The following is a 22,150-nucleotide window of genomic DNA, read 5'->3' as shown; positions in this document are numbered from 1 at the left end:
GCACAGAACAAAGGAATCTCACAGTATATATAGGCCCTGACTACAAGAGGGTGTTAGTCTCTTTATAACCTTTCTATTGGTCCGTTCTGGATTAGCAAGTTAATTTACATTCAATTTTCAAGTTAAGGTGCAGAATCTCAATGCGTCATAGGTTACATTCAGTGCTCTATTGGTCGAAAGTTTTTCCCTTTGTCTGTTAGGACATGATGTCCACCATTAAGGAATGCAAATCTGGCATATAGCCACCTGTAGCCACCCTTTGGCAGAGAATCCACCTTTTAACCCTTGGCACATTACATTTATCAGAGAGGTGAAATCTCTCCCTGGGGCCATCAATTGCACTCTTCAAATACTTAAAAGGTTGTCACACAGAGGAGGGCCAGGATCTCTGCTCAATCATCCCATAGTGTGGGACATGGAATAATGGGCTCAAGTTACAGGAAGCCAGATTCCGGCTGGACATCAGAAAAAACTTCTTGACTGTTAGAGCAGTACGACAATGGAACCAGTTACCTAGAGAGGTTGTGGGCTCTCCAACACTAGAGGCCTTCAAGAGGCAGCTGGACAACCATCTGTCAGGTATGCTTTAGGGTGGATTCCTACATTGAGTGGAGGGTTGGACTTGATGTCCTTATAGGCCCCTTCCAACTCTACTATTCTATGATTCTATGCAAAGGGAGCGTGCAGTTTCTTATTCCGGAACCTCTTCAGGTTGGCATGTTTCTCCCACCCCCCCATTTTTTTTAGAATTAAGTTAGATTTCATTGGTCATGGCAGAAAAGTGCAACGTGAGTGATTGGTTGCTGTTTTTAGAAATTATCTAAGTAGGCAACCCTGGGTTTTTTGTGTGTGGATTATACACCCACCCCAGCAAAATAACAAACAAAGCTAAAATGAAAACCTTGTATATATGGAAAGGAAGAAGAACAAAATCTTAATGATTTGTGATGCAATCGAGCTATTACACAGTGGCATCTCTCTCCAGGAAGTAATGAGATGACAGCTAGAAAGCGATTCCATCATGATTTACCCTTCACACTATCTAGGCTAAGATCTACACTACTGCTTTATAATGGTTTGTAGCAGTTTTGACAACTGTTGAAGCCCAGGACACATTTCATATACCATTTTCAAATGGTTTTCAAATTGTTATATCCTGCTTGGTGTAGATCTGGCCCTAGAGGTACATAATATGCAGTTTTCTTTTCTTTACATTTAAAGTGGGTGCCTCACATTTTTCAAAAACTGTAAATCATGAGAGTTCATCTTTGTACAGGGCCGGTGCTACCATAGAGGCCACTCAGGCGACCGCCTAGAGCACCAAGCTAAGAGGGGCGCCAGGTGCCGCAGCACTCATGTGCGTTGTTGGCTGTGAGCTGGCCTGGGCCAGCCCGAGGATTCAGCTGGGCCTGCGTGGACGAGATGGCGACCCGCGCCCACCCAGCCGAAGCGAAACCAGGGACAGGACGCTGGGGGGGGGGGGCTCCACGTTCGGACTTCCGCCCGGAAGCCGCCCTCCCAGAGCCGCTCTAGCCACCCGGAAGCCACCCTCCCAGAACCGGGAGGCCACAGCCAGAAGAAGAAGAAAAAGCACGTGGCAAGCTCGACCCTGGCCCAAGCCAGCCTCTGCCTTACTCCTAAGGAAAGGGCACCAGGTCGCCTCACCTCTCTCCTCAAACAGGCCGCGATGTCCAGGAAGGCGGGCAAGCGGGACTCCCTCTCCCTTCCCCCAGGAAAGCTAGGGACTTGTGGACTCCTCATAAGGCAAACTCTCCTGCTTCCCGATCCTGCACTTGTGGATCAATGGGACTTGCATGCGAGAAAGCTTTGCACCGGGAGGCACCAGTGCAGCCCTATTCACCAATGCCTCCTTATACGGAAGCCTTATACTCCCGAGTAAACGTGCGGAGGGGATTGGGACTCCAGGCTGCATAGCGGGTTGCGTTCGCACGGAAGTAAGTCCCGGTGAATTCCAGATGGCTTGGTCCCAAATCGAAGTGAGCCAGTCCCAGCTCTCCACTCGGTGCACACGTTTGGACTTCTGTGCAATTGGGGGGCCTAGGGTGCAAAATAGTCTGGCACCAGCCCTGTCTGTGTATGGTGGCGGGAGGCAGGGTAGATTTGCTACCAGACTATCTCAGGAGAGTTCCTGTTAGGGGGTGTCACAATCGCTCCCTTTGTGTGTCCTTTTTATTTTTCTCCATTAAAGGATCCCAACCATGGACCCAGTCGGCATACTGCTGCTCACTGGTTCTGTGTTTCACTGTCTCTTCCTGCCCCCACAGTTACCAGCCCAGCACTCTATTCACCCTTTTACTTCACCACTGCCACCATATAACCTAGTACCTTAGCTCAGGTACTTTTAGAATCCAATCCAGTTTATGAAACAAAGTAACTTTTATTTAACAATATGTAAGTTTATGCAGTTTATTAATCTTGTGTTGCAATACTTCTTTGTTATAAGACAGTATATCTCATATATCCTTGCCTACTCTACCCACTAGACAGATATATCTCTTCCTGTTCCCTCTTTTCCCAAAACAATAAAATGTTGATCCTACTCTTATCTAAACCCTTTCAGCAGACAAACCCAGACTCTCTCACTCTGGGCTCATCTACACCAAGAAGGATATTCCACTATGAAAGCAGTATATAAAAGGCAGGAGCCACACTACTGCTTTACAGCGGTATTGAAGTGCACTGCAGGATCTTCACTACTGCTTTATAGTGGTACTGAAGTGCACTGACAACTGTTGGGGCTCATGACACATACCATATACCACTTTCATACCACTTTCATAGTGTTATATCCTGCTTGGTGTAGATGTGTCATGGGCCCCAACTGTTGTCAGTGCACTTCAATACCGCTATAAAGCAGTAGTGTGGCTCCTGCCTTTTATATTCCACTTTCATAGTAGAATATCCTGCTTGGTGTAGATGAGCCCTCTGTCAACTCTACACACACAACACTCAACTGCTTCTAACTGCTAACTGTCACACATTTGAATTCTACAGCCAATCAGCATCCACTCCAATATTCCATGCACTCCCTCCTTCTCTCAACAGAATTAACCACTTACCATCCAAAGTCCGAACCACATCTACATCCTAGATAAATAGCAATAAAAAGTAAAACACAAGGGGACACCAAATTACACCAAAAGGTACATTTCAAGGCAAACTTAGAGGTTCCTTCTTTGAAAAATCATCTGAAGAATGTTGAGGGATGCTAAAATTAGTGGAGTACTTTGGTTTCCACACACACACACACACACACACACACACACACACACAACACTTAATCTGAACTGATCATTGTGTTCCTCATGTAAATACACTTACAGTACTGCAGATCTGATTTATGATTAAGCATCACATGCACCAATTTTCTTCATTGTTCAAAAGTACAGTCAGTAGTATAAATAAATGTGTATCTGAATCATGGTAGCCATTGTAAGCCTATGCGGCAGGGTCTTGCTATTTACTGTGTTATCTGTACAGCACCATGTACATCGATGGTGCTATATAAATAAATAATAATAATAATTATACCAATTCCAAAAAAACCCAGATTTTCTTCGTAGTTTAAATGTGCCCAAAGGCCACAGCTTGGCAAAACGGGTTTTGAACTGAGAGTGGGTGAAGAAAACATATCAAATAGGGTTTGATATAATAACATTAGGGACTAGACTAAGGTTTAAATACTATACACACACTTACCTGGAAGTAAGTCCCATTAAAAGCGGTGGGACCTACTTCTGAATAGACTTCCATAGGATTGCACATGAAGTTCAGCAGAGATTAATTGAATTTTCTCTTTAAAATGTTCCTTTGTGATGCTGAATATTAGGAAATATAGGAAGAAACCCCCTTATAATGTGTCAGATCACTCGTCATGATAAAGGTTGACATCGTCGTGATCCACTGATTTAGAATTTCTCAGTAAAGAAGGTTGAATTATGACTGGTAAGGGTTACCCATGTTTGAACACATGTACAACCTCCATTAAAGGAACAGAAGCAGGTCAAGCTAAGTGTGTGTATGCTTTTTTTCCTGACCAGTTGGCTACTCTAGGAAGCTACCTGATGCTGAATCAGATAATTGGTCCATCTAGGTCTAAACTAACTAGCAAGCGCTTTCCATAGTTTCAGAAAGGGGTCTTTCTTAGCCCTATCTAGTAATGTTGGGGATTGAATCTGATCCCTTTTGTACGACTGTCACCAAATATTCTCTGGATAATCTCCAGTTATCTGGATATCCTCTGACTATTGGATGTGCATTGCAGAGCAAAATCAATAATCAGGTGCAATGGGTCTTTTTGGTGGTTTTATTAAAAAAAAAAGAAAAGCCAGGAAAAAAACACAATTAGCCTCTACAGAACCCAGATTTCCTAGAAAGTAGCTTAACATTTTTTAAAAAAACAAATGATATATCATATTTGAACATCTCTGATGGTTTGCATGCATTAGTATGTATTAAGATTAACTAGTATCTCAGAGTGGCAATGGTGTGTGTGTGTGTGTGTGTGTGTGCGTGTGTGTGTGAATTTTATGACATTTTAGATAACATGCAATAGTAATTAGAATTTAACATTTGACAGTTATAAGACTTGATATTTGAAAATGGAAACGATTAGGAGATGGCCACATGTCTAATGTAGATTCATTGTTTTTTGCTTCAAAATGTCTTATTCATAACCCTGACTGATGATGTGATATTCAAAAACGTGTGGTATTTTTTTTGCTTCAGATATCCATTTCAGTGCTTGATGATCCTGTGCAAAACCGGGATCTCTTTTCCCCCTTCTCTCTCTAGTATTTTTCTTTAGCTTGTATAGGACAAGTATATGTAATAGCCTGACCTGGCATTCTTCATCCTTTATAATGAGGGATGGCCGCACTGTTTATGTGAACACTGTTACATCTGGCAGCAGAAAACAAGAAAAAGAGAATATTTTCAGGAGTGCATAGTGGGAGACGGGTATGTCTCTCTGTCTCCAGCATCCAAGATATTGATGGAGCCAGCAAGGTTATATTATTATCAGGGGCAGTCCAGGCACAGATACAGCAAGTTAGAAGAAATATCCTCTCTAGGACAAATATTTCTTCCTCACATTATTCATGTAGGAATCAGCTCCTTCACGATACGCTGTGGGTGATTTTTCCCACTCCCATGTATATATATATATATATATATATATATATATATATATATATATGATAGGAAGTGCCAGCATCTCTCTTTTTACAGATGTTCCATATACTTTCACAGCAGTAAGCTTTGCTAAAACTGCCAGTGACAGGTCAGGAAAATGCATTCAGAGTCTCTCAGGCCTTCCTGATCTGAATTGCAATACAGCAAATCCTAAATCTCCTGTGCAGTTCTTTCAAGAAAACAGCAACAAAAAACAAAACAAAAAAAGTGTGAGAATGAGGCAGATGAATGTTGATTGATTTTGCTGGAATAGAGAAATGTGGATGGGCTGCACTTTTTACATGACAGGCTGCTATATTTGGCAATATGACCATTGCAAGTGTTACGTTTTTAGAGCAACTATATGAAAGTAAGACACACACACACACACCGATTTTATACCATTGCACAGCTCATAAATGTTAGAAGTGTTTGTGCACACTGTGTTCCAGAGCATGAACTTCTCTTGTCACAGACAAAGCACCAGAAGGGACTTATAGGATATATGCAGCACTAGAGTGACCATATGAAAAGGAGGACAGGGCTCTTTTAACTTTAATGGTGGTATTGAAAAGGGAATTTCAGCAGCTATCATTTGTATATAAGGAGAACCTGGTGAAATTCCCTCTTCATCACAACAGTTAAAGCTGCAGGAGCTATACTAGAGTGACCAGGTTTAAAACAGGGCAGGGCACCTGTAGCTTTAACTGTTGTGATGAAGAGGGAATTTCACCAGGTTCTCCATATATACAAAGGACTAGGGGTGTGCACGGACCCCCCGCTCCGCTTCACTTGCAGATCCGCCATTTTCCGGAGCGGGTCGCTCCGCTCCGCCCCCGCTCCGCCCACTTCCGCTCCGCTCCGCTCGGAGCTCCGGATCCGGATCCGGAGCTCCGTTTTATCCCCCCCATAGGGTTGCATTGAAAGCTAAAAAAGTAAACAACTTTTTTTCCGTTGAAGTTAGAAACCTCATGTTTGGCACCATGACACCTCATGGGCGTATACACACACACGCCAAGTTTCAAGGCAATCCCATAATCCCCTGATTTTTGGCGAATTTTTGAAAATCGGGCACCCCATTCACACCCCTTGGGATAGCTCCGTCAATTTGCATGTTAGAAACCTCAAACTCGGCACCATGATAGCTTATCCATGTGTCCACATGCACGCCAAGTTGCAAGCAAATCCCATCATCCCCTGATTTTTGGCGCGGCTCTACCCTCTAACGCACCACCCATAACCCTAATTCACACCCCTTTAGATAGCTCCTTCAATTTGCACGTTAGAAACCTCAAACTCAGCACCATGATAGCTTATCCACGTGTCCACATGCACGCCAAGTTTCAAGGCAATCCCATCATCCCCTGATTTTTGGCATGGCTTAACTCACCCCAAATTGTCCCATTCTACAACTACGTCAATTTGCATGTTTGAAACCTCAAAGTCGGCACCATGATAGCTTATCCACGTGTCCACATGGACGCCAAGTTTCAAGGCAATCCCATCATCCCCTGATTTTGGGGGAATTTATGAAAATCGGGCACCCCATTCACACCCCTTGGGATAGCTCCGTCAATTTGCATGTTAGAAACCTCAAACTCGGCACCATGATAGCTTATCCATGTGTCCAGATGGACGCCCAGACTCAAGGCAATCCCATCATCCCCTGATTTTTGGCGCGGCTTAAACTTTAACTCACCCCAAATCAAGTCCCATTCTACAACTACGTCAATTTGCACATTAGAAACCTATCCTTTGGTCCCATGACAGCTTACCCATGTGTCCCCATGGACACCAAGTTTCAAGGCAATCCCATCATCCCCTGATGTTAGGGGAAGTTTTGAAATTCGGACACTCCAGTATGTCAGGGATTTAAAGTTGCAATTGCAGACAGCTCAATGGGGCCAGTTCCAAGGCAATCCCAACATGCCACGAGATAACCCTAAATCTTCTTGCACATTTGAAAAAGGGATTATTGAACTTGATAAAGTCTAAGTGAGCGCAGGAAGGACTTCTCCCCTGAGTCAAAGCAAGACACATCCACCATCCCTGCAAGGCGGGAAGGGGAGAAGGGAGGGAAAGCAGGCAGGCAGGCAGGCAGGCAGCATGCATTGTAGTGCCGCAAGGATGGCTTGAGCACTAACGCATAGCAAACCAACCCGTAAGCGGGCGCAAGGAGCAAGTGAGGCAAAGATGGCTGGTTCTTTCTTTCTAAGCCAGCAGTTACGCCTTGAGGGGCACAGAGGAGGACGATTGGAGCAAACCAGGCACCAGGCGGGCAGAGAGGCAGGCAGAGTAGGCGAGGAGTCAGTCCTGGCAGATGCCCCACCATAGCAGCACCCCGGGGGAGGCGGGCAGGCGGGCAGGCAGGCAGGCAGGCTGCGGGCATTTCTGGGGGCACAAGGAAGTGATGGCTGGTTTCTAAGCCAGCATTGCAGTTAGTCACGCATTGCAAACGCAAACCATCCCAGCGAGTCGGTCACCGAGGAGGACAGGCTAGCAGAGGGGCAGGCAGAGTGACATGTCATAGATCTAGTATTGGGGAGGAGTCAGTCCCGGCAGATGCCCCACCACAGTAGCACCCTGGGTGGGCATTGGAAAACGCCATCTTGTGGGTCAATACTTCCCCCACCCCATGTCCTGCAGGGTTGCCTGCCTAACCCTTGTGGGGATGGGAGATGGAGAGCTTAGAGTGGCAGTGCCAGCAGCAGCCTTCGGCTTTCCCCTGGAACCAGTCGCCTTGCCCGCCTCTTTCCCCAGCAAGATTGCCTGGTGCTGCCTATGAAGATGCATCTTCATGCTGCTGGTTCCATAATGCCCTGTCGATGAACCCCTGCTTAGGCTGAGTTTGCAGTGGCGACAGACAGCAAAGCGGGGATCCGCTCCCAACTCAAAGTGGTCCCACACGATGCTTGTCTTTCGTTTCCGTGGTGACACCACCAATTGCCCGCCTGAGCTCTCTGGTGTTGCCACAGAAACAGGGGTGTGGGATGAGACTGGGGAGAGAGCCTCGGCCTGCTGCTGCTCCTCCTCAGCCCCCACATCCTGGAGGCCCACCGCCTCCTCCTCCTCCCCCCCCCCCTCCACTGTGCTGAGGACCTCGTCTAGGTCCATCAGCGGGCTCGTGGGCTGAAAGGAGAATGAAGGAGTTGGGGATACTCCTCCTCCTCTAATGGCACTGCTGCCACGTGCCTCTTGCAAACGGGCACTTTTCCCATTCCCACCCTCAAAAAGAGAACGCCGGGCACAAGTTGCAGAAGAGAGTGGCTCTGCCTGCTGCTTGTCCTGCTTCTGTTTTGGAGCAGTCAGCCAAGGAGTTGCCCGTTTGAGTTTCACAGGAGGAGAGGAAGCCTGCTTACTGCTGGCAGCCTGAGCCTTGCTGCTTTCAGCACGCCTGCTTCCTCTTTTCATGATGAATAACAAAATATTAATACTACTAATACTATGTATAAGGTACTACTAAGAATATGTATAAGAAGAATATAATATGTTTAAATGTAGGGAAATGGGACAAGAAGAATAAAATATTTTACTACTACTAATATGTATGAGAATATACTAATATATATGTACTACTAAGAATATCTAAAAGAATATAATAATATGTTTAAGAATATTACTAATAAATGTAGGGAAATGGGAGAAGAAGTGTGTGTATGCTTTCCCCAAAATGCTCAATCTGTGGCTGCACAAAAGCAGCCCACTCCGTCCAAGTTACACAGAGAAGAAAAAGAGAATCAATTTTTTTTGGTATATTTTGGTATATAGAAGATAGAAGGAAACACAATCAGGATTTAAGAGAGGGGAGGGGGGGAAAGAACCAACCACTACTATAAGAAGAACAAAATATGAATACTACTAATATAATATGTATGAGAATATATACTAATAGACTATGTAAAAGAATATAATAAAATATGTTTAAGAATATAAATGTAGGGAAATGGGACAAAAAGTGTGTGTATGCTTTCAAAAGAAAGCTTTCACAAAAGCAGAACAGTCAGGCTTTAATACAGGGAAGGGGGGGCAACCAACCCAACCAACCCAAACACACACTCCAAAATTCAAAAATAAAGTTTATATTAAATCAAAGTAAGGGGAAAACACAGGGCAAACTAAGCTATAAGTCAGAAAGAAGCAAACAAACACACACACGCGCCAAACTAAACCTATCCTAATCTATCTCCAAAGTCCAAAGCAGGAGCACTAACTAAGTAAGTGTTCCCTCCACGAACGCCAACCCACAAAGAGACACAAAACAGAAAGTTCTCAGGGTGGGTCTGCCTTAGTCCCCCCTCCAACGCTGGGATTGGAGGAGGATGCTTTCTGAGGAGATCAATTCTCATCAGGATTGGGAGTTGAATGTGCCTGTCATCGCTTCCAAAAAAATAAAAAAATAAATAAAAAAAACCCCAAACCCCGATTTTTAACAAAATATTGCACGTGAACCACAGCACGCAGAAAGTTGAGAGTAGTCTCAAAATGACCCCCATCCACGACTCTCTGTGCACAAGAATTTTCAGAATGATAGCTTAACCCCCCCCCCAGTTATCCCCAATTCTTTTCCGCAATGCAATCCTATGGGCGAAAAGCCGAAACGCCGTTTGAACCGCGCGGTTGACCCGATTTTCAAAAAAATATAGCACGCGACCCGGACAGCGCAGAGAGGTGAGAGTGGTCTCAAAATGACCCCCATCCACGACTCTCTGAGCACAAGAATTTCCAGAGCGATAGCTTCAAAAACAACCTAGTTATGCGCGATTATTTGCCGCAATGCAATCCTATGGCGAAATGTTTTCAAGATGGCGACCGGAGCGCTCCGCCTGAACTCGGAGCTCCGAAAAATGGTCGCTTCTCTTCGCCTTGCTTCTAGGGGTCCACGGTCCGCTCCTACTCCGCCTCTGGGTAAGGCGGAGCAGGCCAATCCGCTACTGCTTCTACGCTCCTAATCGGAGCGGAGCACATCCCTACAAAGGACACCTGCAGAAATTCCCTTTTCTATGCAACTGTTAAAGATACAGGAGCCCTGTCCTCCTTTTCATATGGTCACCCTATGCAGCACTGGACCCCCTCCATCTGTTAGCAGTGTGATGTAGTGGATAGGTTAGGACTGGGTACAAATACCTGCTCAGCTGGGAAGCTTCCTGAATGACTTTGGATCAGTTACTTTATCTCTCTGTAACCGTATCTCACAGAGGCTTTCTAAAGTACAGTTGGGAAGGTTTATCATCATGCCCTGGATATCTCCTCTCAAGTATCCAACAATGTCCACCCAGCCAAAGATGTGGAGGGGCATAGGAGGGGAAAGGGTGTGTGAAGTTGGTGGCAACCTATGGAGTTGAAGAGGGATTTCTTCTTTTAAGTAGAAAAATTCAATACTCTCCAGAAAGCAACTTTAATTAGGGATGTCTGTCACTGGGAAATCAGTTTCTCTTTTGGCTTGATGGAATTCCGTGATGCACCCAAGTGGATTTGCATTTGTAGGCCAAGCTGTGACTTTCTTCTGGAACTCCAGGAACATTTTTCTTCTTTTATGTGGTGAGCTGTAATTTGCGCAAATAGAGATTTACTATGGAATTAGCTCAAAAGTGCACAAACTGCGACTGAGACTTGCATAATTTGCACAATCTGCAGTCAAAATTTTTCACAAATTTGCACAAATAATGCAAAATACAACCATAATTTTCACAAATTAAACACACATACAGAGAGAGAGAGAGAGAATCTGTGAACAGCCCAACTCATTGTAGACTGACTCAAGCTCTACAGAGGAAAATAGGCTGAAACCAAGAAAAGCTCATCAAGCTCTACCCACTAATTAGATTGCCCCAACGTCCCTAATTACAATTCACCTGGCATTTCCTTTCTTTCTTTTTGCTGAAATCTACTCAAACACAGCTGAAAATCCGGGCTGAAAGTTCTACTTTGGCTAAGCACTCCCAAACAGGGAGCAGCCAGAAGGGGCTGTGCTGTGACATCACAAATGCCTCTTTCTTTTACGCCTGGTTAGTAAGCATGGGAAGCGAAGTTTCCTGTAATAGCATGACTGTAAACAGCTGTGATTTTGCAAGATCCAGATGGTACACTTGGAAAGCAGACTGGACAAAATATTTGTGTGTTTTCCTTTGGAAAAAAAGTGACTGAAAACATAGGTAGATCCTGTGAGAAACGTTATTCAGTGAGAAATACATGTTGTTTATGCATCAGGGCTGTTTAATGCCAGTACAAAAAATATTGTTCTGTCTGGGCAGGTGAAACTTCATTCTTCATGAATGCCTATTGGAGAAAGTGGCCCCGTTCAGAAGACACCTTAAACCACAGCTTTAACCATGGTGAATAAAGCAAAAAGTCTTATTCACCGTGGTTAAAGCCATGATTTAAGATGTCTTCTGAACACAGCCTGGCTTTCTGGCTTAGTGCCGGGGGTGTTTTTTTTAAAAAAAAAAATAGAAAGAAGATCCCTAAACAACCTGCTACACTTTTAAAACTTTTGTGGAAATGCTGTCCTCCTCCCCAAGGAGAAAATTCTTCAAAATTCTCTCCTTCCCTGTGAAAGAGGCAGAAAAAACAATGTCTCTTCCGCAGGGAGAGAAAGAAGTTCCTGAAAATATGGGGCAGGGTTTGGCACAGCATTAATAAAAAGGACTCAGGCAGTGCTTGGAGGGGAGGCTCCTCCTAGAACTAGCTGATTCCCCCTTTCAGTTCATGGTGCACAAAGGAACTTACCAGGTGCTTGGAAGAACAGCATCTCCAAGCACCGGCTGAGTTATTTCTGTGCTGTGCATGATAGGATTGCACTAACATGAAAAATCCCCTACTGAACTGGGAGCTTATTTTTCTTTTTTGTGTTGCTGTACACAAAATAAACCTATTTGTTGGATGAATATCCTCCGGTATGTAGAAACTCTATCCTCGTCCGCAAAGAGAAAGTTCTCTGAAATTCACCCTTTTCACAATCTCTTTCACCAATTTTCAATTTTTTTTCACCCACCCTCTACAAAATGCTGAAAATGTAATAATTGTTTGTTTGTTTTTTTGGCACAGCACTACTTTTTATATGTGCAGAGAGAGGCATGGACGTTTGTGCCTCTTTTTGCGCAGAGAAAGGAAAAAATGTGGGTGTGGGGGAATGTCAATGGAAGGGCTTTGGGCGTGGGCTCTGGTTCCCCCTCTCTTCTGGCCCATCAAATCAGTCTGGGAGGGCCAATATGCCCCTAGATCAAAAGAAGTTCCCCACCTGTGTTTTAAAGGTATGGTGATTCTGCTGGGTGGGGGGAAAGTGACAACATTGGGCATGATGGTTTATTTATTTATTTATTGTTGTGTTGCTTATTTGTTTTGTTGGTTTTCCATGATTTCTTTTTTCTTGATTGGCATAAGCCCCATGCAGGTATTCCACTGGCTTATATGCCAGCTAATGGTGGGGAGGGGTGTGGCTGTGGGTGCAACATCCACGCCCCCATCTCAGTCTATTTAGTCTGCCACATTCCCATGTTGAGAGGGGAGGTTTGAAAGGAACTTCTGCTTGTGTTTGCTTCATCTGGGTTCCTCAACACATCCATAGCAGGTGGGAGGATTCTAGGAATTATTATAGTCCAAGATATTTAGTGGGTGCCAAGTTGAGAAGAGCTGCTGTAGCAGATGTACCAGATGAAAGAGAGGCAGTAAGATCCCTTCTATTGGCCTGTATGCCCCCTCTCCTCTCACATCCATCAGTAGGCAGCTGTTCTGCAATTTAACAGAGAGAGGAAGAGACCCAGGGCCTTGCTAGACCAGGCGTTAGCGCGGTGTGAGGCCTGGTTTTCTTCCTGTGCATCCAGATGACACACAGGGGAAGCCGGGGTCAGGCTGCACTGAAACCTGCCTTAAGCTGGCATAAGCGAATTCACTTATGGCCCGGCTTTAACGTCCAGCAGGGTCCATGGCTTTTTGCGGCTGCTCGCTTACTTGCGAGTAGCCGGGGAAAGCCACGGACTGGGCACAGCGCTCATACGAGTGCTGTGCCCATCAGGCCGGGGGGGATCCCGGGGGGGAGAGGGGCGGGGGGGAAGGCCGGACCCGGCAGGAGAGGGGGAGTCAGGGAAGGACAGCCAGGGATGGCGGATGGGGGCAAGGGAAGGACAGCCAGGGACAGGGGATGGGGGTGAGGGAAGGACAGCCAGGGATGGCGGATGGGGGCGAGGGAAGGACAGCCAGGGACAGGGCATGGGGGATGGGGAATGGGGGGAGGACGGCCGAGCGGGCAGGGTGGGTCAGGAATTTTGGGGGGATCAGGGGCAGGGGGAGCGGGGGGGGCTTAATTTTTTTTTTAAAAAAAACCACTTACCTTGTTCAGCGGCTCTCCGGCGCACATGGTCCCTTTAAAAAAAAATGGCTGATGCCCCGTCACGTCGTCTGTCTAGAAGCCGGCGATGGCGCGTGCTAACTCTAGAGCGCCGTCACCCCTCCTCCCTGCCGGCTTATCCGGCAGGTCTAGCAAGGCCCCCAGAGAGTCTTTGAGTACTTTTATTAAAACTCATGTTTACCTTCTTAGGGTTGTTGATCAAAAAAGAAAGGCAGGATATGAATATAATGCATAAAACTTAATGCATCCCAAAAACTAGATCCACTGGAGTGAAGCCATCTAATATTTTATTTACTTACTTAAACTGGATTTATATATATATGTGTGTGTTCTATTCTTCTCTTAGGGGCATATGTGCTGCAGGTCAAAGCAACAGATGCTGATGACCCAACATACGGAAACAGTGCCAGAGTGGTGTACAGTATTCTGCAGGGACAGCCATATTTCTCTATTGATCCCAAGACAGGTAATTAACATTTTGTCAGTGGGAATGTTATTGCTCCTCCATTTCAAGTATCAAAACGGATTAGATGCCCACCTGGACAGTCTTTATCTAATTGCAGAGGAAGGAACAGCAACATTATGAGTGCAATGCTTGCACATGGAAAAGCAGCACATGCCTCCCTTTGGCATAGTATAAGTGTGGCCTTTTCTGAATTTGGAGAACATAAGAATTGCCTACCTAGATGAAATTAAGGTCTACTGAATAACCATACAGGCACTAGTGAAGTCAGGATTGAGGGTGGAGCTCAGTGGGGTTTTTTGGGGGGGTTTTTTTGGTCTGCTTGGCCCCCTGAATGCCAGTTCACAGATCCCTGAGATGGCTCGATTTGACACATGCCAAGTTGGGCAAGCTCAGTTTCCCACCTGGTTTTTTTTATAGGAAACTGGGGGAGGTAAGAGCCTATTTATAGGCCAGCATGGCGCCACCTGCTCTGCAAATAGCGAGAGGGCACGTCTCCATTCTTCCCCCACTCGCAAATGCTTCCCCATGCCCAGGCTGTGCCAGGCGTAGCAGAATGGCCCATGTGCAGACACAGAATGCATTTGAGTCCACATTCGAATCTGGGAGGGGCGAACTGGATAAATTCTAAAACAAATTGAGACAAATTTCTCATACCTCCTTAGCTGAATTGTACCACATCCAGAAGATGAGAGGGCGGACGAAATCATTTTAAAAAGTTCTCTATACAGCCTAAGAAATCCTAAGGAAAGCTGCAATCATGTTCAGCTGGGTGTGGTGGCAGTGGCCCATGCAATTAGCAACCCTAGTTCTATTTGGGTTTTCTAAATCCAGTCACATGGAGTACTGTAACTATGTGCAATCCTATGTGCAATTAGATTTTTCCTGTCACCACAGAGGGTTCAGGGATGGCAGGGGGAGTGTGTGCCCCGCTTATCCCTTCCATGCATAGGATTTAATAACACCTGAAGGAAGTATGTATATATATATATATATATATATATATATATATATATATATGAGAGAGAGCCCTGTCCCTGGACATAGAAAACTAGCCTGTTAGGGAAGATGGTGCCTTATCTGTCTCCTTAATATGGTAGCTTTTCTGCATTGTTTTATAGGAGGGAGCACTTAAACATATAATTCTCCACCTGAAATTTGAAGTAGACTTAATTCCACTTTTTAAAAAAAGATTCATCTTGTGATGCTGCTGTTTATGTTGCTTGTCATACCAATTGCATTTGCACCCAAAGTGTTTAAAATAACTCTGGCATAATATAATCTTGTCTTGAGCCAGATTTCTAATCGGTAGCAATTGGGTTGTATTCTGAACCGTGCAAAACACATTGATGTTAGCCAGGGCCTTTTGAGCATGTCCTGTGCCGCTAGGATAACATGCGGAATTGGGTTTTAAGCTGGAATAAACTGGCCTTTTTAATGAACATTGGTTTCGGTGGGAAACCTGCCCTTCTCTCCCCCCCCCCCCCCCAAGCTGCTTGCTTTTGGCAGGTGGCTGGATTGGAGGATGGGCCCTGGACATTAATGTCAGACTGTTGTTTGGAGGTCACTGGATGTGTGAGTAGAGGGGGAAAATGATGCATAAACAGCCAGAAATGCTCATGGGACAGGAGGACAGTTAATTGCATATCTCGTCCTATATTCTGAAATGTCATTCCTGCTTCAGTATTTAATAATTCAATGACTTAACCAAAATGTTCCACACTAAATGCTGCCAATTGTGTGCCTTGAATGCAATGCAGGAAGAACTGCCTGCCTGCTCCCTTTCTGCAAATGGAATTTCTTTTCCCAGTGAATCTCTCCTTGAATGTCAGATGGAGTATTAAAGGCCCTGGCTTCCTGGCTAATCAATGACTGGGGGTGGAAACAGCATAACACTGTCAGTACTGGCTCTCCAGAGGTCATGTCCTCTGTCAAATATCCCCTATTTTAACAAAAGATTGTAACACAAATGTGAATCAGTGTCTTTATTTTTGATGGGGATGGTTCTCGCTCCCCAGGCTCCAGGGGACAAAAATCACCTCCTATTAATGTTCTTCTTTAATTAGATCATGCTGGCATTGCAGAGGTGTTAAAATCCAGTCTGCCTGTGTGTTATGCAATATTTCTGGATGAGATGAAGATCACAAAGATTTCCCCAGAATCCTGTGTGCTGCTTTTTCTGCTTGTGTTCTCCATGCCACCTTCATTAATTACATTCAAAGGACTCTCAGAAGCAGGAGTAGCTGGATGCGAACTTTTTCTTTTTAAAAAAAATCACGTTGTAAAAATGTAAGGGTCATTGGCCATGGGCAGAATAAACTCATGGGGACTTGCTCCTTAAACCGCAGCCACCCTGCTGAAAAAAAAATTCTTTCTTCTGGAGGCAAAGTAGACCAAACATGGACTCGGATGCAATATGCAGTCAATGTCCACACACTCCCAAACTTGCAATGTGATTTGCAGACCAAAACAAATGTCTTCAACAGATGCATTCTTTTTAGAGAAATGCACATGAATAAAGTGTACTTTTGAAAAAATCCATGCAAATATGCTTTAACCAGTGGGAGAAGAGGCATACTTTTCAAAGATGCACAGAATACATAAAATGCACATTACAAAAAAAAACCAAACTGTAGCTCGCAATCTCATATGGAATCAGGACAATGAGCTTCCAGATGAAATTTGGAGAATTCCAGCGAGCTCAGTTTTTGCTAATGTCCACATCCCTAGTTTTATGAGCAATTTGTGTTACTCTACCTTTTCCCGTATGACTGAGTACTGTCCCTTTTCTTGTTCCTTTCCTGTCCATGCCTTTCATTGTGGCACTGTCTTCAAGCTCAGAGACAAAGATGAGCCAGCAGAATCCCTTGACCTGCAGCACCATGAGTTGATATGGAACCTGATGCTAGTGGTCATAAGCCTATGGACCTCAAGCTTGATGGGTTAGTTAGCTCCCATTCTGCAGCACCTGCCCAATGGTGCAGGGAGCATGCTTCAATGGAAGAGAAGCACACCTCTTCAGGCTATGGGTTGACCCGTTAAAGAGTGACACTCTTAAGGTGGTGAGGGTAGATTGAATGGGTGGACTCAAAAGGCTGGTCTAGTCTCACTTGGAACTTTCAATGGCTTGCCTTTTAGATTCCACCTGTGGATAAGTTAGAATGAACGTCATGTTAACATATATGAGCAATTGTAACTATTTCTGAGCTATGTATTTCCTGAATATTCAGGAGACAGTCCCGGAATCCCCTTCATCTTGCTCAACCCCTGGGGAACTGGAAAATAATCAGAACTGTATTGTAGGCAGTTCCCTTGGTTGTTTTTCCAATTTCGTATCCCGGGCTCGGAATAGAGGGCCTTGTCCAAGCCTCTTTGCATAAATAGGGATAGAGTGTGGGGGCTTCCTCCTTCCATTTCTTCAGGCCCTGCTAGGTCTCTTTCTTACATTGACAAGGATTTTCCCCCTTCACACTAGAACAGACCAAATTCATGGGTTCTTTCCTCTTTTTAACGTGGTTTTGGTGCCAGGAAATTTCCTCCTGTTCTTAACACAACTGGCAAAGAATCTTTTTAGCATTAAGGATCATATAATAGCATTGAAATGAATGAAGCTGAGCATTTCTCAGACTGATACGTATTCTCTAACAGATGACAATTCTGATTGAGCAATACAGAACCCATAAGGGCTTAAGCATAATGAAATCTAGGCATGATCATGCTTAAGAAAAATGGGAAGCATGCCTAAAGCGATTTAGAACTTGGAAAAAGAAGCAGACAGCATAAAAAGATCTCTACCTCCTCTTGAGGCAGATTAATTTCCCTGCTAGTGGATGAGTTTTGGCAGAAGAAAATCAAGATGATCTGCTGTCTTCTCAAGCTGATAATTTCATCTTGGCTGTGCCTCACTTCCTCTTTACTCTCCTTGTTTTAATTGTCAGTCGACTAGGATTAGGAAAAGAAACAATTTAGACTTTATGCCCTTCTCCGTTATGAGAATTTCAGTTCAGTTCATTGCCTTCCAAACTTTCCCTGTTGCATCCCCTGAATGCAAGCGCACCTGCACATTCCCAAGTTTGCAATCGTGTTCACAAAATGTGTTCATCAGGAATGTGCATTTTGAAAGGGGGGGGGAAGAAGCATTTTCACACTTTCGTCAATAGGAGAAAGTATGTGTTTGGGAGCACACTACGAAAATGTGCACCTAAAGGTGCACTTTTCCTATTTGAACAACTACAAACAAGACTCACATTTGGGAATAGAAATAAGTTGGACTGAGATTCAAGATGGAACTGGGAGAATCTTGAGAAGCTCAAGCCTCACTGATTTTCCCATTCCTACTGCTTAAAGTCTCACAGGTTGTTCTCTTATTGTTCTGGATTTATGGAGATTCATGTTATAGAAAAGTGGTGTCTGATAGGGGTGTGCACTCCAGCCCGGAATTATCTGATGACTGCGGACATCTGCGTATCACTTGATCTTCCAGAGCAGAGATTGGCCACTTCCAAACCCATTGATTAGTATCAGAGCAGAGACATTCCCAATCAGAGCTTCTAAAGTCTCTGGAATTATCCTGCTCTCTCTCTGTGTGTTAATTGAATATCTTCATATTTGGAAGACTCTGAGTTTGGTGAGGGGTAGCTTTGATATTGACTTCTGTGGCTAACCAATTGGAATAGCCACAGCGGTGTTCTCCCCCAATCACAGTGTTCAGGGAAGCAGGAAACACTGATTGGCTGGATTCTGATTCTCGGGGGGGAGAGAAGAGCACATTTCTGATCAGACTCGTGGAAGTCAATCATCCACATTTCCACAGTGTGAAAGAGCTGCTGGGCTGGCTGGTGAGTGAGAAACCTTGGCAGGCTCTTTATTTCAGTGGCTGGGTGCAAGGGAGGGGGTGTCCGTCCAATAGATCTGTAGGGGATCAGGTTGAAGAAGGCTGGAGTGGGTGTTTTTTTTAAAAAAAAAAAATCCTAAAAAATCAATGCAGAAACTGATCTAATTCAAACTTGGTGGAGCTAAAACCCTCCTTAAGAGCTATCACCTTGCCATATTTCATCTCTTTATCTTTAAAAAATTAAGCATTTTGTTAATTTCCATTTAAAAATTCCTAAAAAAATCGAAGCAAGAACTGAACTGATTCAATCTTGGTGCCACTTGGTGCGTCTAGAGATTTCCGTGGCTTTTTGCGGCTACTCGCTTACTCGCGAGTAGCCGCAAAAAGCTGCGGACTGGCCACAGCGCTGAGCGGGGCACAGCACAGGGGCGAGGGGAGGCCACGCATCGGGCACGGGGGGGAGGATGGGCAAGCGAAGGGGGAGGTGGTCATCAGGCATTGGGAGGGGGGAGATGGAGCGGGCAGGGGGCCTTAATTTTTTGTAAAAAAAACCCTTACCTTGCCTTCGGCTTTGGGCCACACGTGGCCCCTTTAACCCCCCAAAAAAATGGCCGACGCTGCAGGGCTTGCGTCATCCCTACGCGTCGGCCTTCTAGGAGGCTGGGCAGCGCGCTTTAAAGGTAGCGTGCCGTCGCCCCGCTTCCCTGCCAGCTTATCCCGGCAGGTCTAGCAAAGCCCCAAGTGTCTGACGACCTTCTCACGCTTCTTTCTCATCTCTTCAAGCCCAACTTGTGCTGCTTTGATCTTTTGATCTCCTTGCCCATCTGTTACTGCACTCTGTAAATCAATGATCCCCTTGTTTCTTCTGGCTGGCTGGCCATCACTCTCTCTCTTTTTCTGCTTGTTTGGATCTTGTTTTCCTTACTGCTTGTCAACTTTGTGAAAGACAGTTCTTTCATGGAGCAATGTGTGAAAGAGTTCTGTAGACTTGAAACTTCCAGCTAGATACTAGCAGACCCAGCCTTTCATCTTGCACTTTGGGGTTAGACAGAAGAAATGCCAGGATACATTTAATAGAACATCTTCAACAGAAAGAGCTACATCTTTCCTGAGCAGAAAGTGGCCCTTTTTGTGAAAGAGAAGGATAAGCTTGTCATGGACACTTCAGAATTTAGTGAAAGTTGCAACATACATACTATTCTTGGGGCATGTTTTCCCTTCATCTGCAGCCTCTGATTCATCATTTACCTTTGTAGAATCATGGGCTTAGAAATGGTTGTCCAGGGCTTTGATAAAAATTGAGAATCACCTAAATATAGCTAGCAGCATCCATACGTCACAACAGGCCTCTTTGTGTATATCCATGGATGGATGAGGAACCACTTATGCAAATGGTTGCTGCATGTGGTTCCCAGGCCAAATTCAGTTTTGAAGGAGCTAGAGTTGTCACGAGCATCCAACTGGATCCTTGCAGGAAGCACCCACACGCATCCAGCCTCGTGGACCCAGTAAATCAAGCTTGACACAAGCGTGAGTGCGTGTGAGTCCCCTGGGAGTGCCCGGAAACCACCCGCCCTGGCTTTCAGCATCGCGCCTTTCCCCCTGCAGTGTGAGGAAGTGTATGATTTCTGGAGCCTCTGAAAATTGCACATTTCCCCCTTTCACATTAATGGCAGCTGCCATGAACATGAAAGGGGAAATGTGCAATTGCCCGAGGCCCCAGAAATCATGCATTCTCTCTTGTGCCAATGGGGGTCTTAAAGGTCCTATTAATGCCAGGGTAAAGCTTTACCCTGGTGTTAATAGGGCCTTAAGGCCTCATTGGTGCAGGGGAGAGAAGCGTGATTTCTGGAGCCCCTGGAAATTGTGTATTTCCCCCTTCCACATTAGTGGTGACTGCCATTAACACAAGAATCCAGGGTGAGCATTTGCCAATTTATTTATTTATTTTTATTTTATTTATTTATTTATTACATTTATATACCGCCCCATAGCTGAAGCTCTCTGGGCGGCTTCGTTCATCCCTGGGAGAAGCTGTTGATGGCTGCCATTTACATAAAACTGACCTTTATGAAAAAGGCCCCCTACACCTGTCAACCACCGACAGGATAGGAATTAAGACAGAAGTGCTTGGCGCTTCGCTCTTGGTTCCAATCCTGTGCAATCAGTGCCTCCCTCTCGGGAGAGAAAGGCACGGTTGTGTGGCCATGGCAGCAGCAGAATGGGTGCCAATAGGGAAGCGCCATGGCACTGCTCTCTCCGTTCCGTTCCTGTACTGCCACCTCCCACTGAGTAACTGCGATTCCCTCTGCCAATGCCCAGCAGAGAGGGGCACGGTTGCTTGGTGGCAGTGGCACAATGGGAGCCGAGAGGGAAACGCTCTGGTGTGTCCCTCTGGGCTCCCATCCTGCTGCCTCCGCAACAAGTCACCCTTGTGTGCAAAATGGTGGATCATCGGGGAAGCGGGCAGCCTCCTGACAGTCACCCATGGACTTCTGGGAGGCTAGCGCCCTGATGTGAGCTGGGGTGGGCAGCCGGCAGGGGTACAGTGAGCAGAGGGCGAGGTGGCAGCGGGTGAGTTTGCCCATCCCTACGACAGAATGGCAGGTGATGAGAGCGTCAGGGCAAGAGAAGCAAACTCCATTTTGTATTCATGATGGTGCTACGATGTAAGTGAATTTAAAATACAAAATTGCACATGCTTCCTTTTTTTTCCTTTATAGCAGCGTTGACAAGCAGTTTTTTTGGTTGTTCTAATAAAGAGGAATGCAGAAGTAATTGTAAAGCATGGAATGGCAGTTGGGGTGGGGGGGGAGAGAAACATTGGTTGTATAGTTAAATGTTAATTGTGTAGAATTTTTTGGAGTAAAGTTCACCTTCTGTGGACACTGTTGGATGTGAAATGGTACTGATAACCTGATGCTACAGGGACACATGTTAAACTATATCTCATAATCTATATTGTCTCATAAATGTATACATATTTTATAGAGAAATATATATATATATATATTGTTTCTTGTAAAAAGGTGTTATAAGAACAGCCTTGCCAAACATGGACAGAGAAGTCAAAGAACAATATCAAGTTCTCATTCAAGCCAAGGACATGGGAGGACAGCTTGGAGGTTTGGCTGGAACTACTACTGTGAACATCACTCTCACTGACGTCAATGACAATCCACCAAGATTTCCCAAGAGTAAGTTCTATCACATATAAGTAGAATTCAAAGTGAACGTGGCCATGCTCATTATATCAATGTGGTGAATATCGTAAAGGACTTTTGCTGTAGGGGGCAAGATACCAAGTTGGTTGATA

The 22,150-nt window shown here is 45.1% G+C and overlaps 1 protein-coding gene across 2 annotated transcripts in view; it reads left to right on the top strand.

Annotated features, from left to right (window-relative positions):
* Window positions 1–22,150, top strand: part of CDH12 (cadherin 12) — a 563,366-nt gene that overhangs the window by 475,453 nt on the left and 65,763 nt on the right. For both annotated transcript variants that reach the window (XM_063130255.1, XM_063130254.1), the window contains 2 exons: window positions 13,884–14,003; window positions 21,864–22,031. In XM_063130255.1, coding sequence (XP_062986325.1) covers window positions 13,884–14,003; window positions 21,864–22,031 — 288 coding nt within the window. The remainder of the gene's footprint in view (window positions 1–13,883; window positions 14,004–21,863; window positions 22,032–22,150) is intronic.

This window comes from Elgaria multicarinata, chromosome 7, assembly GCF_023053635.1.
Source record: "Elgaria multicarinata webbii isolate HBS135686 ecotype San Diego chromosome 7, rElgMul1.1.pri, whole genome shotgun sequence".
In the NCBI taxonomy this organism is placed as follows: Eukaryota; Metazoa; Chordata; class Lepidosauria; order Squamata; family Anguidae; genus Elgaria; species Elgaria multicarinata.
Note: the sequence above shows the minus strand (reverse complement) of the source record. Positions and strands in the feature narration are given on the sequence as shown.